Source organism: Perognathus longimembris, chromosome 26 (assembly GCF_023159225.1).
Source record: "Perognathus longimembris pacificus isolate PPM17 chromosome 26, ASM2315922v1, whole genome shotgun sequence".
Taxonomy (NCBI): Eukaryota; Metazoa; Chordata; class Mammalia; order Rodentia; family Heteromyidae; genus Perognathus; species Perognathus longimembris.
In genome coordinates, this window is record NC_063186.1 from 8,366,043 (window position 1) to 8,380,639 (window position 14,597).

The 14,597-nt window shown below is 54.7% G+C and overlaps 1 protein-coding gene across 4 annotated transcripts in view; it reads left to right on the forward strand.

Moving 5' to 3' along the window:
* Cacna2d2 (calcium voltage-gated channel auxiliary subunit alpha2delta 2) overlaps window positions 1-14,597 on the forward strand; it is a 123,804-nt gene that overhangs the window by 80,507 nt on the left and 28,700 nt on the right. For all 4 annotated transcript variants that reach the window (XM_048334994.1, XM_048334996.1, XM_048334995.1 and 1 more), the window contains exon 4: window positions 13,520-13,579. In XM_048334994.1, coding sequence (XP_048190951.1) covers window positions 13,520-13,579 — 60 coding nt within the window. The remainder of the gene's footprint in view (window positions 1-13,519; window positions 13,580-14,597) is intronic.

Genomic DNA, 14,597 nt, shown 5'->3' on the forward strand with positions numbered 1-14,597 from the left:
GTGTTGGGGGGGAGGTCTTCCAGAATGAGGTCCCCTGGGTCCTACCCACCTTTACAATGAAGCAGAGCTTGGGAGCTGAGAGCTGATGGTACCTGAGATCCTAGTGTCACCCTGGACAGGTCCCGTCTCCCCCAGCCTCAGACCTCACTCTTCCTCTACCAAGAGTTACAGGGAGCGGCTGCAAAGCACTGACTGCTTCAGCCATCGCACGCTGCGGTGCTACGAGCCAGGGCTCAGCAATGAGCCAGCGTTCAGTTCCCATCCCAGCCCCTTCTCCTGCCGGCCTTGTAGGCAACCCCCTTACCCTGCCCTTGGGGAGCGGTGGTCGCTGTAACCACCCTTGAGCCTCCCCGTGCCTTTGTTTGCACAATGGTTTATTTGGGAGTGGGCTCTGCTTTGCAGGTGTGGGTGAAGGGATTAGCGAGCATGACTGGGGGAAAGGAAGTGCTCAGTGGTGTCGCTCATGCAAGCAACCAGTACGGGTGCCAAGTTCGACAGGTGCTCTGGAGTTCCTAGTTGACTTGGATGTTTTAGAGTCACCTATTTCCTGAGGCCCCACAGAATGCTCCAGAATGCTCCTCTCCCAGGCCACCTCCCCGGCCCTTCCCTGACGCTCACTTTGGGGCCTCCTCCAGGCAGCCTCTAGGCCCACACTCTCCCCACTTGAATAGCTGCCCCCCCTTCTTCAGAAGCCTGAGTGCCACTTGCCTCTGTAAGCCCAGTTTTCTTATTTATGTGCCCAAAAGCCCTGGGTGGAAGACACCATGTTAAGGCCAGGAAAGCCAACATCCTGTATGGATCCTCTCTCCCACACAAAGCCCAGCTCCCTGCAGAGATGGGGTCTGAGCCAGCTGGGGTCAGGGGTCCCTTCCTGGAAGCTGAGCCGACTCGCGGGCCTCCACCCCACTGAAGAAGGACGGCAGTCCGAATGGAGGCTGAGGTAGCCAAGATGCCCTACATAGGCAGGCGTGTGTTTCATGGCGGCCGCCCGGCCCTCTGCAAGTCAGCGCCATGGTTCTGTGGCCGTTGCTAGGCATCGGCAAGGCCCAAGTGGGCCCTACCTGTCGTGGAGCGGCCACGCAGCGTGAGGTAGGCACCAGGCCCAGGCAGGAGCCCGGCCGCCTCCGCCTGCCCGCCCTCCTCTCGCTTGGCAGCCACGTGCAGAAGCCATTAGCGCCTGCCAGTCCGTGTCCCACAGCTCTGACAAACGCCTTAAATGTTGTCGCCGCGGCTCCAGCTGTCCCACCGGCCGCCTTTACTCCTCATAATAACCAAGTGTCGAGGCTGATTGTAGCAGCGGGAGGCAGCCCGGTATTCAAAGCGGCTTTTACACGGGGCGTTTCCCACCTGGCAGCCGGGCTGTTACCCACCCCTGCCCTCTTCTACTTCCAGGCTTTTGTCCGTTTGTCACCTCTGCCTGGGGTCCCAGCATTGTCCCTAGGCCCGGCTGGTGCCTCGCTTTGTGTCCAAGGCGGTACCTAGGCTGCTGCCACCAGAGCCGACGGGAGGAGCCGGGTGGGGTGGCAGGCAGCCACCTCAAGAGCTTTAGTGGGAAGGTCTGGCTCCTCTTCCCCCTGGGAGACCACTGGGAGAAGCCTCCTGGGCCAGCCTCACATCTTGGCCTTGCTGTCCAGAGAGGGCAAGGAGGCCGGTCAGAGACCAGCCTGGGAAAATCAGAATCCTCCTCTTACTGTCTCCATTCACCCTCGTGCCGTCTCACAAACGTACAGGAAGCGCCATTTTAGAGATGAGGTCATCAAGACAGCATGGGCCGCCCTTGCTACCAGCACAGCTCCTGGCTCTGCCGTCAACCTGGCATCTGATCTCTCTGTTGGTCCGGCCTCAGGTCCTGCTGGAGCACGGGAAGCAAACTAAGTCCCACGCTCTCCAGGGCCTCTGCTGTCATGCCTGGGCCCCGACTCCAGCCCCAGGCTTCCTTCCTGATGTAGAAATCCAGAACCCAATTTGGATTAATTATGAGGTCTCTGGTCCACTGAATCATGTGCTTACCATTTCCCTATCTCTCTGATGGTGCTGGAGGGCCATGGATAGAGAGAGATGATGCATGAGTGGCCTCAGACAATTCATCAGATTTTATTTCTCTCAAGGCTGCAGGAGTGGGGCTGGGAATGTGGCTCGGCGGTAGGGGGCTTGCCTTGCGTGCATGAAGAAGCCCTGGGTTCGATTCCTCAGCAACACATACACAGGAAAAAAAAAAACAGAAGTGGCCCTGTGGTTCACGTGGTAGAGTGCCAGCCTTGAGCAAAAAGAAGCTCAGGGACAGCGCTCAGGCCCTGAGTTCAAGCCCCAGGACTGGCAAAGAAAAAGAAAAAAGATGCAGGAGTGATGGTGCAAGTTGTTGCAGGGGCCGTGCTGGTGGCGGCGATCACCGGGGGACATGAGGCGCTTGTAGAGGCGGCTGTGGTCTGTCGTGGTGGCAGTGATGGTAATGATGAAGGTGAAGTGGTGATGGGTGGTTGGTTGTCAGGGATGTGGCTGCTGCTGGTGGTGACGGTGATGCAAGTAACATCAACGATGCTGGTGGAAGTCATGATGGCAGGAGATGTTGAGGTCACCGAACATGGGGATGTTGCCTATAATCATGGGAAACACCGGTGATGATGGGAGTGAGCGCCATGATGGTCATGGGAACAGTAGTTCTCTTTGGTGATGGTGGTGGTGGTGGTAGGGCTGACAGGCCTCCCTGTGGAGTGTTGTACCTACTCTTGGGGTGGTTTACCAAGCAGCCTTGACTCATCCATGGTCTATGCCCTCACTGCAGGTGGGATCCACTGGGACTTACTTGGTTCTTTTTTTTTTTTTTTAACCTCTAGGGAGCACAGCCTTCTGGGTAATGAGATGTAAATTGACAGAAAAGACAATGAGCCAGCCTGCGGGCCGGTGGGGCAGCTTTTAGAGTCAGACTGATTGCCTCCGTGCCAATTTACATGGCATTAACTGTGCACGGCTCCTCCAACCGGTTCATGCATTTCATCAGAGGTCACCCATATGGTTGCATCGTACAGAAGGTGACAGTCCGTGATCCCAGACCAGGGACAAGGGCAGGACCACTGTGACTCTGGTCTGAACAAGGCCCCAAGATGTGGCTTCAAAGGGCTAGGGTTGTATTGTAGCTCAGTGGTAGAGAGCTTGCCTAGCAAGCCCAAGGCCCTGGGTTTGATCCCCAGCACCGAAAGAGTGAGATGTGCCTTCAGTGAGCCCATGTCTATAGGAAAGAACATACCACAGAGGTGCAGACTTGGTCCCTAACTGTCACCGTGGTCCAGGCAGTCTCTCTAGGCCTTGGCTTCTCCGCCGATGGAACCAGTGGGCCCAACTCAACCCTGTTTGTTGGCCATCCTACCTAGCCCTCTTTGCCTTTGTCCATGGTGCTGAAAATGTGTGCCTGGCCTACTTCCAATGAGGGTCAAAGGCCCCTTTCCTGTTACCTTTGCTGTCTGACTCCTAAGACTCCTCTTAACCCAGTACAACTCCTGAATCCATTCCACACTCCTTTCCCCCACCCCCCCAGGACAGACAGCAATAGGGTTGGGGCTCCAGCCCTCTGCCTCCCAAGCCCATACCAGCCAGTGCCCCTCAGGCACATCCGGTGCCCATCCAGCCCCGCCTCCCTCTTCACTGTCCCACTCCTTCTCCTGAGGTTGGGCCTAATCAGAGCTAATCAGAAAATTATGAGCTGCCTGATTACTGATTAGATTCCTAATGTTAATAGAGTCGAGAAGGGCCCCGTTCGGGCTGTGTTTTAGGGAAAAGTATAAAAATAACATCGTGTGAGGGGAGCATGGCGGCTGGGTGTGGGGCTTGGTCTTCAGTTAGGGTCAGGGGACCGGGTTTAGCTTTCCGGTAGAATACATTCCATAGCAGGGAGGCATCCGAAGCAGCCTAATTCTGCCACTGGATTTGCACACCCAAGCAGTTCTGACTGCAGAGTCCTTCAGCAAGCTCTGTGCTCAGGACAGTGGGTCTGAACTGCAGTGGGACCTAAAGAAGTCACTGTTGGTCCAGTGCAGGCCATGTCTGGACTGCTCGCCGACCCACTTAGGCCTAGCGTAGGCCAGACCCAGGGTAGGTGATCAGTTAACAGCGTTATTGGCAGCAAGGACAGTTACATCAACCCTTCTTCTGTGTGATATCCCTGAGCCATAGAGAGAGACAACCGCTAGCAGAAGGGAGTCCCGTCAGTAGATTGCACTGGTCCTGGGCTGCAAGAGAGACTATCTACCTTCCCCCAAGGACTTAGTTTTGGCCTTTCTGGCTTGGTGTTCATGCATCTACTACCTCCAGCCTTGCTTTCCAGCAGAGTCCAGTGGCTTTTGCTTCCTGATCATTTTTATCACTGGCGGATGACATTGTCACAAGGTACAGAGTAGGGTGGGCATCCCAGAGAACACATGTCAGCAATCGACACCGCAGAGGCAGCCCTGTGGGACTCTCTGCGTAGGCACCTGTGGTCCTCATGCTCAGATTTCGCCTTGCCCTCCCTACCCCTGCCCCTGTACCATCCAGGACCCCTGTTCTCTGTCATCAGTGCCGCTTCCGGATGGGCTCTGTCCCAGGGAAACCCAGGGCCTTTGAGTCAACAGCACCGGCATCCCAGGACTCCTCCTGATCTACTCCCTGCCCTCCTGGTCCCAATGGGCACCACTTATGCCACTTAGTGGCAGTGGCAGCCCAAGAGAGATTCTGAAACACAGCTTGGCAGAGCACTGGGCTTCTTGGACGGGGGGAGGAGGTGCTGAGCACCAACTCCTAAGGAGGAGCAGGACAAAAGGGTACAAGGAGACCTGGGAATGTGGCTTAGTGGTAGAGTGCTTGCCTAGCATGCTTGAAGCCCTGGGTTCGAGTCCTCAGCACCACATACACAGAAAAGGTTGGAAGTGGTGCTATGGCTCAAGTGGTAGAATGCTAGCCTTGAGCAGAAAGAAGCTCAGGGACAGCGCCCAGGCTCTGAGTTCAAGCCCCAGGACTGGCCAAAAAAAAAAAAAGAAAGAAAAATTCCACCTGTCTCAGCAGGGACTGATTCACGTGGTGAGATGCATGGATTTCATGCTGGGGCACCCGCTTGAAGGATGGGGCTGGGCAGCAGGGCACCTTGCACTGTGCCCCTGTAGACTGAGTGAACGTGGAACAGCCCTCAGCTCTGGGCCTCGCAGTGGGGGCCACTTCGATGTCGCTGGGCTCCACATGCCAACTGAAGCTGGATGTTAGGGATGTTGGTCTATTTCTATTTTATTTGTTTTTGTGCCAGTTATCAGACTTGAACTCGGGGCCTGTCCCCTTTCCTGGCAAGTAGTTAGAGATGAGAGTCTCGTGTACCTTCTGGCTCAGGCGGGCTTCAATCTATGACCCTCAGATCTCAGCCTCCTGTGTAGCCAGGATTACAGGTTGTGAGCCACAGGTGCCGGGCTCTTTTTTTTTTAAATTTTTTTATTTAATCTTCGTTATATGAGACTGGGGGTTTCATTGGTACACCTCCTCACATGTTAATACTGCATTCCAGCCAGTGTCATCCCCCTCTGTCACACTCCCGATATCGGTGGATTTCTGGTGCTGTTGTTGTGTGTTTGTTTTTTGCCAATCCTGGAGCTTGAACTCAGGGCCTGAGCACTGTCCCTGAGCTTCTTTTTGCTCATGGCTAGCACTCTGCCACTTGAGCCACAGCACCACTTCTAGCTTTTTCTATATATGTGGCGCTGAGGATTCAAACCCAGGGCTTCATGCATAGGCGGCAAGGACTCTACCACTAGGCCATATTCCCAGCCCCGTGATATTGGTTGATTTCTAATTGGGGCATGTCTTGCAAGTTCTCAGCAGAATACCCAGGAGCAGCAGCACGATCAAGACAGGGCAGATACCCGCGCCTCCCCCCGCCCAGAAACCAGACTTGTCCTTCAAGCCCCCAGTATTGGCTGCCTAGGCCCACCCACTCTCACTCCTCCTGAAGCAAGCCTGGTGTCAGAGTTGAATTCGCCAGAGGTGGACTTCAGGGGTTAAGTCTACAGAAGCTGGTCTGTACATCCCCACGGGCCCCACTAATATGCCCAGCCACCAGAGGCCCCTTTCCTCACCCGTGATCTGCTCGTGCTGGATACATTTGACTGCTGCCCCATGGCATACACAATCCACCCTACACTTTCTGTATGGACCAAAAGTCCGGTCTAAAGAGGGTGTCACTGGTGATGTCACTTGGGGGTTCTGTTACACCTTCTTTGCTTCCCTGAGAAGCATCTCAGAGATCATGGCCTTCCTCCTCTTAATGGTGAAATGTCCCCCCCTTTTCAGTAACATGGCTGCAAGAGTTGAGGGTGGCAGTTCGAAGCCAGCCCAGGCAGGAAAGTCCATGAGGCTCTTATCTCCAATTAAGAGGCCAATAATGACCAGAAGTGGAGCCGTGGCTCACACGGTAAAGTGCAAGCCTCGAGCAACAGAAGCTCAGCACCCAGGCTCTGAATTCAAGCCCTAGGACCTACACCAGTCCGGGGTGGGGGGCGGGGCAAAGTTGAGTGTGGGTTTTTGTAAGTGTCTTTTTTTTTTTTTTTTTTTTTTGCCAAATGCAACATAGCAACTGTCCTTGGGAACTTAGGAGGGTCTGGAAAATTCTGGGTGGTCTGGTATTCGGCCATCTTGGTTAGAGACCACTTCTCACTTCTTCCAGCTTTTCCTGGGAAATTAAAACACGGGCTTTTTTTTCCCCTCCCAGGCAGCACCAGAGGATACAGAATCAATAACCAAGTCTGTGTTGCCTGCAGGGAAGGAGAAAGACAAGGCCCAAGAGTGGAGAGGTGGCGTCTGACCCCCCTCCTCGCCTCCCCAACCCCACATACCCCTAACACCTCCTCCCCCAAAGGGAGACAAGGCCAATGCATTTTTCCTGTTACATGTATTCTGACCTTTTTTTTTTTTAAGAGAAGAAATCCATTTTGCTAAATTTTTTTTTTTTTTAAGAAAATCAACTTGAGGGTGAATGCAGCCTGTGATGGAAAAGGTCAGGGAGCCTGTTGCTGCCAGCAATAGCACAAGGGCATTCCACCCCCTCCATACCATCTATTATTTCACTGGTGGTTTAGGGATGCCGGAATTAAGAGTCTGAGGATTTGTTTTGCGTTGTGGCGGTGGTTTTATCTTTAAGGTGGAAGCAAATACAAATAAGGCAGTATAATAGGATGGATCATGAGCTAGGAGCTAGATGTTTCTAGTGCAGACAGCAAGGTGTGAAGGTTGGGCTAGGCTCAGTGATGGCTCTAACCCCTCAGAAAAGCAACCTGCCATTCATGATAGCCTGTAATCCCAGCTGCTTGGAAGGCAGAAATAGGAAGATCGCAGTTGGAGACTAGCCCAGGCCAAAAAAAAAAAAGTTAGTGAGGCCCTGTCTCAAAGGCTAACCAGGCGTGGTGGCTTACACTTGTGATCCCAGTTACACAGGAGGTAGAATAGAAGTAGGGAGCTTGTATAGTCTAAATGAAGCCAGCCCAGGTAAATAGCCTGAGAAGACTTTACCTGAAAAACCACTAAAAGGCTGGGCACTGTTGTCTCATGCCTGTAATCGTAACTACTCAGGAGGGTGAGATTTGAGGATCATGGTTCAAAGCCAGCCCACGCTGGAAAGTCCATGAGACTCTTATCTCCAGTAAACCACCAGAAAACCAGAAGTGACGCTGTGACTCAAGTGGTGGAGCACTAGCCTTGAGCTGAAGAGCTCAGGGACAGTGCCCAGGCCCAGAGGAGGCCTGACTCAAGTGGTAGAGCATCTGCCCAGCAAGTTCCAGGCCTTGAGTCCAAAGCTCAATACAGAAATGAAGGAAGGAAAGAAGGAGCCCTACGTGTCCTTATCTCACACCATGGGTCCTGGACTAGCTTCGCTGCCCATCCTGGGACCTTCTATCTCCACCTTCAGAATTCAGCAAGGTGGGGAATTGGAATGAGACCTGTGGGTCACGGTAAAATGAGGTTGTACCCATAAAGCTCACACATCATGGACTATAGCTGGTGAGAGTCAGAGGTCAGAGCCACGGAGACAGCCTTAGGTCATGTCACAGGCACTGTCTTAACTACACGCTCACCGCTTACAGATGCGAGTCATTCAAGGACAGGCCCCCACTGCCGTTCTCCTGCTCCCTGTCTGTGGATGTGCCTGTTTGGAGAGCGTAGTGGTGGGCGCACCAATGCCCACCCAAGACCAAAGCAGCAGCAAGGAGAGACCCACAGGGCCAAGATCTCCAACCCTGCCTGCACTTCTATTGTCAGCCCTGGGGGCTCCAACTCCTTCCTTGCTGAGCTGCATCTTGCTTCATTATTATGCAGATATTTTAATTATGCAGATATGTTTTTAGACAGCTTTAAATATGTATATTATTTACTCATTAGACCATAACAGCTCTGGAAATTGGAAATCTGTATTTAGTACTTATCAGTGCACAATATGGAACTGATACGGGGCCCACAGGGAGGGGAGGGAAGGTAGCAACATGAGAGTGCTAGGCTGGGTAGAGCGAGTGCTGCTAGACTCACCTCCCCCCTCCTGGGGACTGGACCCAATGACATCAAGATTCGGGGTATTGGGGGGGGCTCAAAGTGGCATCAGGAAATAACCGTCAATGATCCCTTCCATTGAGTGAAAGGCAAAGGAGCCACTTGGGGGTTGGAGAGTCGCTGATCTCATCCATCCAGACTCTACCCCAGCAGACCAGCTCCATGCCTGGGGTCACTGCCCAGCACCTCTGGGCTTTGGTGCCAGGTAGACCTGGTGATGACACCCCTACTCCTTCCTCACCAGGCTCCTTGGGCAGGGGCATTCATGCTCTAAGCCTCAGTCAGCTCAGCTGCAAAAGAATCCCCTTCCTGGACCTGTGCAGTCCACCTTCAGCCAGTTGGTGAAGTCTTGGCATACATAGGGTAGGTGCTAGGGTGTGGCTGGTGTTAGCCAGCCTGCCATTGTTACCTTCCTTCCGGCCTTCCTGCAGTGTTCTCAAGACGTCTAAACGGTGCTGGCACACTGCTCTGGGCTGCATAGCCCTGGCCTCTACCTCAGAGCTCCGCCCCCGTCTGAGCTTCCACCTGACTGCGCCCCCCCATACACCCCTGGGTACCTCAGATCTCAACATGGTGCACTCCACGAATGCAGGGCCTTTTCTTCTAAGCGTCTCGTCTCTTCCTGGCAGCAGGGGCAGCTAGAACTAATTAAGATGAGGAAGTGTAAAGCCTCCGGGCTATACAGTTACACGAGTCCTTTTTGATGTACAGTTGGTCCCCAGGCCCTGCGCCACCAGCTCTCAGGTGAAGGAGAATGGAGGAGAATCCAGCAAAGGGGGGAGAAGGAGGGGATCAGAGGGTCAGGGGAGAGTGGGGAGAAGCAGAATCTTTAAGAGGATGGCACCACGGAGAGGGCTCCTGTCCCTCACACTTAAGCAAAGCCCCCACCCCCCAGCTTACCAGGACCCTTACCAGCCAAACGCTGGCCTCTCCAGGTCAGCTGTCATGTTTCAGGCCGCCATTGTGTGTCTCTGGAAGCTAAAGGTAACTTAGGGAAGTTTCAAAGGTACTTGTAGAGGCTTTGCTCTCCAGGGGAGTATTGTTCCCAGCCCAGCGCACTGCCAGTCCTCTTCTTCTTTGCCTTTTCTTGCAAGAGTGGCTCCTGGAGCTGAGGGAAATTGATTGTTAAGTGAAACTCTCTGATAATTGCCTCTGAAATGCCCGCTGTTAGTGTGATGGACTTGGCTGGGAGCGGTCCTGCTTAGCAATCCCATCGTGGTTATCTCCAGGGCCACGGCCATGATGGGAACATGGTGGGCCAAGGAAGGCACCGCGAGTGACTTCCTAGAGAGCCTCCCCCTAGGATGTAGGAAGGAGCAGAGGCTCAGAGATGTTAAACCTCACACCCGGCCTGGAAGAGCCAAAGCCCAGTCCTTGACACAGATCCAGAGGCATCCTGATTTTGATTTAACTGATATAGAGTACACCCGCTCTATAGGCCGGGGGCTGGGTTACTGTAGACTCCACAGCCACTATCCGCTGTCCCCCACCAAGCTCAGAGCTCAAGGGGAAAGCAGCCATGCAGAGAGTCGTTGGCATGTCATGACAGAGACAGGTGGATGTGTGGTGTGGGCCACTGAAGGGGTCAGGGGAGGGAGAAACCAGGCTAGAGGAGTCTGGGCTGGAGGGATGGAGAAGGAACAGTGTATGCATGGACTTGGTAGCTGGAGGACCAGGGACTGTTGCTTGGGCCCTGCTCTGCTAGGCATCCTGGTAAAAGTCTCCCCTGGTTATTAGGCCTGTGTCTTTCTCCATCCCACACCTGATCCAGCAGAAGGACCCAGAAGCAGTCGGAAGGGAAATACCAGGCCTGAAACCTAGAGCAGGGCTATGTGAATGAATATAGGACACCGAGCCACTGAGTACTCAAACTGAGGCCATGTGTGAGATCCCTGTCTGGGGACATTGCCCTGCTTGATAGAGAAAAAAGGGAGATGTCTGCAGGCATGAAGAAGCTGGAAGGAAACTTTCAGAGAAGATGACACCATCCAACAAGGCTGGCCAGGTAGAAGGAATGGATAAAAGAGGAAGTCCTGGACTGGGGAAAGTAGAAGCCCCAGTGCACACACAGGTTGCCTGTGGGCAGCTGCTGTAGTTGGGGGACAAGGGGTTACCAGGAACCTATTTGCCCTCTGAGTGGGTGCAGTTACGACCTCTAGTTTACAGCAGGGATGCACTCTGAACTCCAGCCCAAACTGTGATTCACACAGGAACCCTTGTGTTCATTCCTGTGCAGTCCCGAGCTGCTCACCCCCTCTCTCAGGATAAATGGGACCTTGTACAGCCACATTCTACCCCTTCCCCTCCCGGCCCACTGGCTGGCCCTTCCTCCCCTATCATCAGACCTGCCTGCTTAGCAGTTTCCACACGTCCAGTGCCCGGGGATGGGCTGATTGATCTGTAACACCGAAAAAATAATAATGGCTTGATCGTTACTGAGGATTAAAAGTAATCCTTTCGCTGTGGCTATTGCAACTCCGTTCTTCACGAGTCAGCGGGCTGACCCAGTCCTTTGAGCCCCACGGGACTCCGTGGGCTTGAGGCCGAGGGCTTCAGTCCTCCCTCTCTGAGGCTCCCCCGCCTTGTTGGCTATGTTATCGGGGGCCTGTGAATCCTAGGATCAGAGCTGAGCTCTGAGACGGTGAAAGAGCCGGCATTCTCTCCAGGGATGGATCCCTTAGGGCCACGGCCCAGTTTGGAGCCTTCTACTAGTGTCAGTTTGGTGTCTGCGGTCCAATGTGGCTTTTCCATGGCAAGAGGCTAGATTTGGTTCCTACATTTGCCCCCTGCCTTGGCCCCTGGGAAGGGAAATGGCCTCCCCAGGGCCCCAGGTAGGTCCTAGGCCCACCCTGAGTTAAATATGCTCTGGGAAGGTAATGGACCACGGAATAAGAGAAATGGGGAGCAGGGTACTTGCCCAAGGCTTGCTTCCTGAGATGCTGTCTCCCCGGGAAATGGGGACCTTCCACCCCAAGCACAAAGCTTACGTGGGTGACAAATCACGCAGTAATGTCCTCCACAGAAAGGTTTATTTGTGATTTAGGGCAAGACGAAGCTCCAAAATGGGAAAGGAAGTACAGGAGTCCAGAACCGGTGGGGCCCTGCAAGGCTTCGAAATGGGCTTGCCATACCTAGTGTCGGTGGCCCACGCCTGTCATCCTAGATTACTCAGGAGGCTGAGATCAGAGGATCACAGTTCAAAGCCAGCCTGGGCAGGAAAGTCCATGAGACTTTCCTCTGCAAGTAACCACCAGAAAAGCTGGAAGCGGAGCTGTGGCTCAAGTGGTGGAGTGCTAGCCTTGAGCACAAAAGCTCATGGACAGAGCCCAGGCGCTGGGTTTAAGCCCCAGGACTGGCACGCGCACACAGGCACACACACACACACATACACAGAGTTTGCTTTTAACATGTCCAGGCATGTGAAGCTGGGGTGGGTGGTCTGTAGAAGACAGTGTACATTCTGCTCAGGCAGGCCATGTGGTGAAGGGCAGTCAGAGGACTGAGCCTCCACAGGAAAAGGAAGTAGAGGACAAGAGAAGCCAGTGTTGTGTGGGCCTGGATGGGCGTTGACACCCCAGGGCCTCTTCTCATCAGCCCCAGACCCCCAGCCTTGGTGCCCTTCCCGCCATTTTGTGTTCTTGGCCTGAGAAGAGAAGAGAAGGCCCCAGTCCCAGAAGTCTTGACAGTCCTCCTAACTGCTAGAGGTGACACACTGCCCACAGACAAGTGGCCAACCCGGCACCTCATCCCTGAGTCCTGCTTCAAAGGAGGAAAAGCTTGTGTCGTGTGTCCTGACTCCCATTTCCCTGCAACGGACAGCTGTCAGGCTTTATGAGATTCTCTCCTCTGAGGCCTACCTGCCACACGAGGCCTAGACGGATAGATGGAGACAAGGTGTTCTGAATACCAAGAGACTGGGGCCTTCTGGGTAGCGCCGGAGGCCTAGCGGCAGGGCAGCCCGCCACACGTAGGATGAGTGGGACCAGGGTGAAGGCTCACGGGGCACAGTGGGCCCTATGAAGGATGACCTTTAGACCCTACCTATGGGCTGAGTCACGTCAATGCAATGGTAAGGGCTAGGCCTGGGCCCTATCCTGACCCAGACTTGCCATGCAACCCTAGGCAGGCTGCTTTTCTGTTCCATGCCTGGGTATCCCCATCTGAAGAGAGGTCATAATTGTACCGTGACAGGCACAGTGCTAGGCACACAAGCCTGTCTCTGGTGCCCAGGACCAGCAGCACGGAGGCTCTAACATCTCAGCCACTCCTGCCCTGCAGGTTCTGCTTGATTATGGGATCCTTCCCACCCCCCACCCCCCCACCTCCCACTGCAGACTGTGGTCTGTGAGAGGCAGGGCTGAGTCTGCCACGCATCCACACATAGCATAGTCAGGCACTGAGCATGTCCAGTGACGGCTGTGGCACAGACGGGCACACAGTTGTGCACTCGAGGGCACGCTGCCCACAGGAATGGGCTTCAGTGGCTGCTAGAGCCAAAAGATGGACCAGGCTCATGTGGCTAGAAGAATCCAGAGCCCTTAGGAGACAGTGGGCCTAGGTGGATAACAGTGGGCTGCATAGGCACTTCCGGGGGGACACGCAGGAACTTGTGAGGATGTGCCCTTAGTTGGGGAGAGGGTGACGCTGCCAGCCAGCCTTTCCGCAGGAGATACTGCAGGGCTGAAGCGTTGGGAGCTCCACGGAGACGCTACTGAGGCTACCTGAGCAGGCCTTCTCTGTCCTGCGGAGCCCAACTGTGACCAGGAAGGCGTTCTCCCTGCCAACTGGAGCTGCCTGGGTTGAAGGATTGTCTATGGCTGTGATACAATGAGGGCAAGGGTGTCCTTGAACCTGCCAGCCCCGCAGGGAGTGCTGGAAGTAAAGGGGGCTGTGCGGTGAGCCTGGGGTGGCAGCCTCCCTCACCTGTTGATCTTCTTGCGCTCTCTCTCTCTCTCTCTCTTGCTCTCAGAGACTGGCCAATGCTGCGGAGAACTTCCAGAAAGCCCACCGCTGGCAGGACAACATCAAGGTAAAGAACCACGAGCACCTTCACAGCACCCCGCGCCGGAGCCGTTCTGGGGAGAGGAAGGAAATCACACTGCCCAGACCACACTGCAGGGAGACCGGGGGTCATGGAGTAATGCGACCGAGAGGAAAGCTTTCTCCATTGTTCAGCAAAAATGGAAGGCTGTAGGCGATGCCTTTAGTCCTAGCTACTCGGGAGTAACATGCTAAGAGTGGAGGGTCCAGAATGGAGACAAAGGAGGAAAAAGCCCCGCTCGCTAGGGCTAGGGCTGGACATTCCAGACCCTTCCTGTCCTGCTTAGTGTCCCACTGAGGCCCGGCAGCTCCCAGACTCCAGGAAGCCCCGTTGCTAGAGATGATGGAACTGAGAGACCACACACCAGCTTCTAGGGTTCCTTAAGTCAGTCCCACTGCCTGAGATACTCAGGTGGGGGGTGGGGACTGTAGTCCCCCCCTTCTTCCTTCAGTTCCTCCTGACTGCAGGGTCACGGGAAGCTGTGCCACCTCCCTGACTGCCAGGCTGCGAGGCATTAGTGCTAATGGTGGCCCATCAGCCCACACGCCGGCCAGGGCGCCAGGTTCCCAGGAAGAGCTGGCAACAGAACTGCCCGCGGGGGCCATCCAGGCCGGCGGGTGCCAGGACTGAGGCTCGGGAGGGGAGGGTGTCTTGTCCCTGAAGCCTCTTCCTTCCCAGTGACCTTCAGAAGGTGACAGACAGGGAGCCACAGTCCCCTTCGCCCAGGAGAGGCACTTGGCTTTTACCACGATCCCAGCCTTGAACTCAGGCCCTTTCCCCAAGCCCAGCCGCCTCCCAAGCATTTTCCTGTACCCATTCCATCAAAGCGAAGCTCACGACACACACACCCCCTTTCAGTGCCCCCATCACACTTGCCCAGGCAAGTGCTCCAGTGCTCTGCCCTATACTCACAGCTCCTCTAGACCAGGAGCAGTTCATTCAGAGCTGTCCTCTTCCGCATACCACCCTTCCCACACCATCCCGTGACTTGGGATCCTGGAGTCGT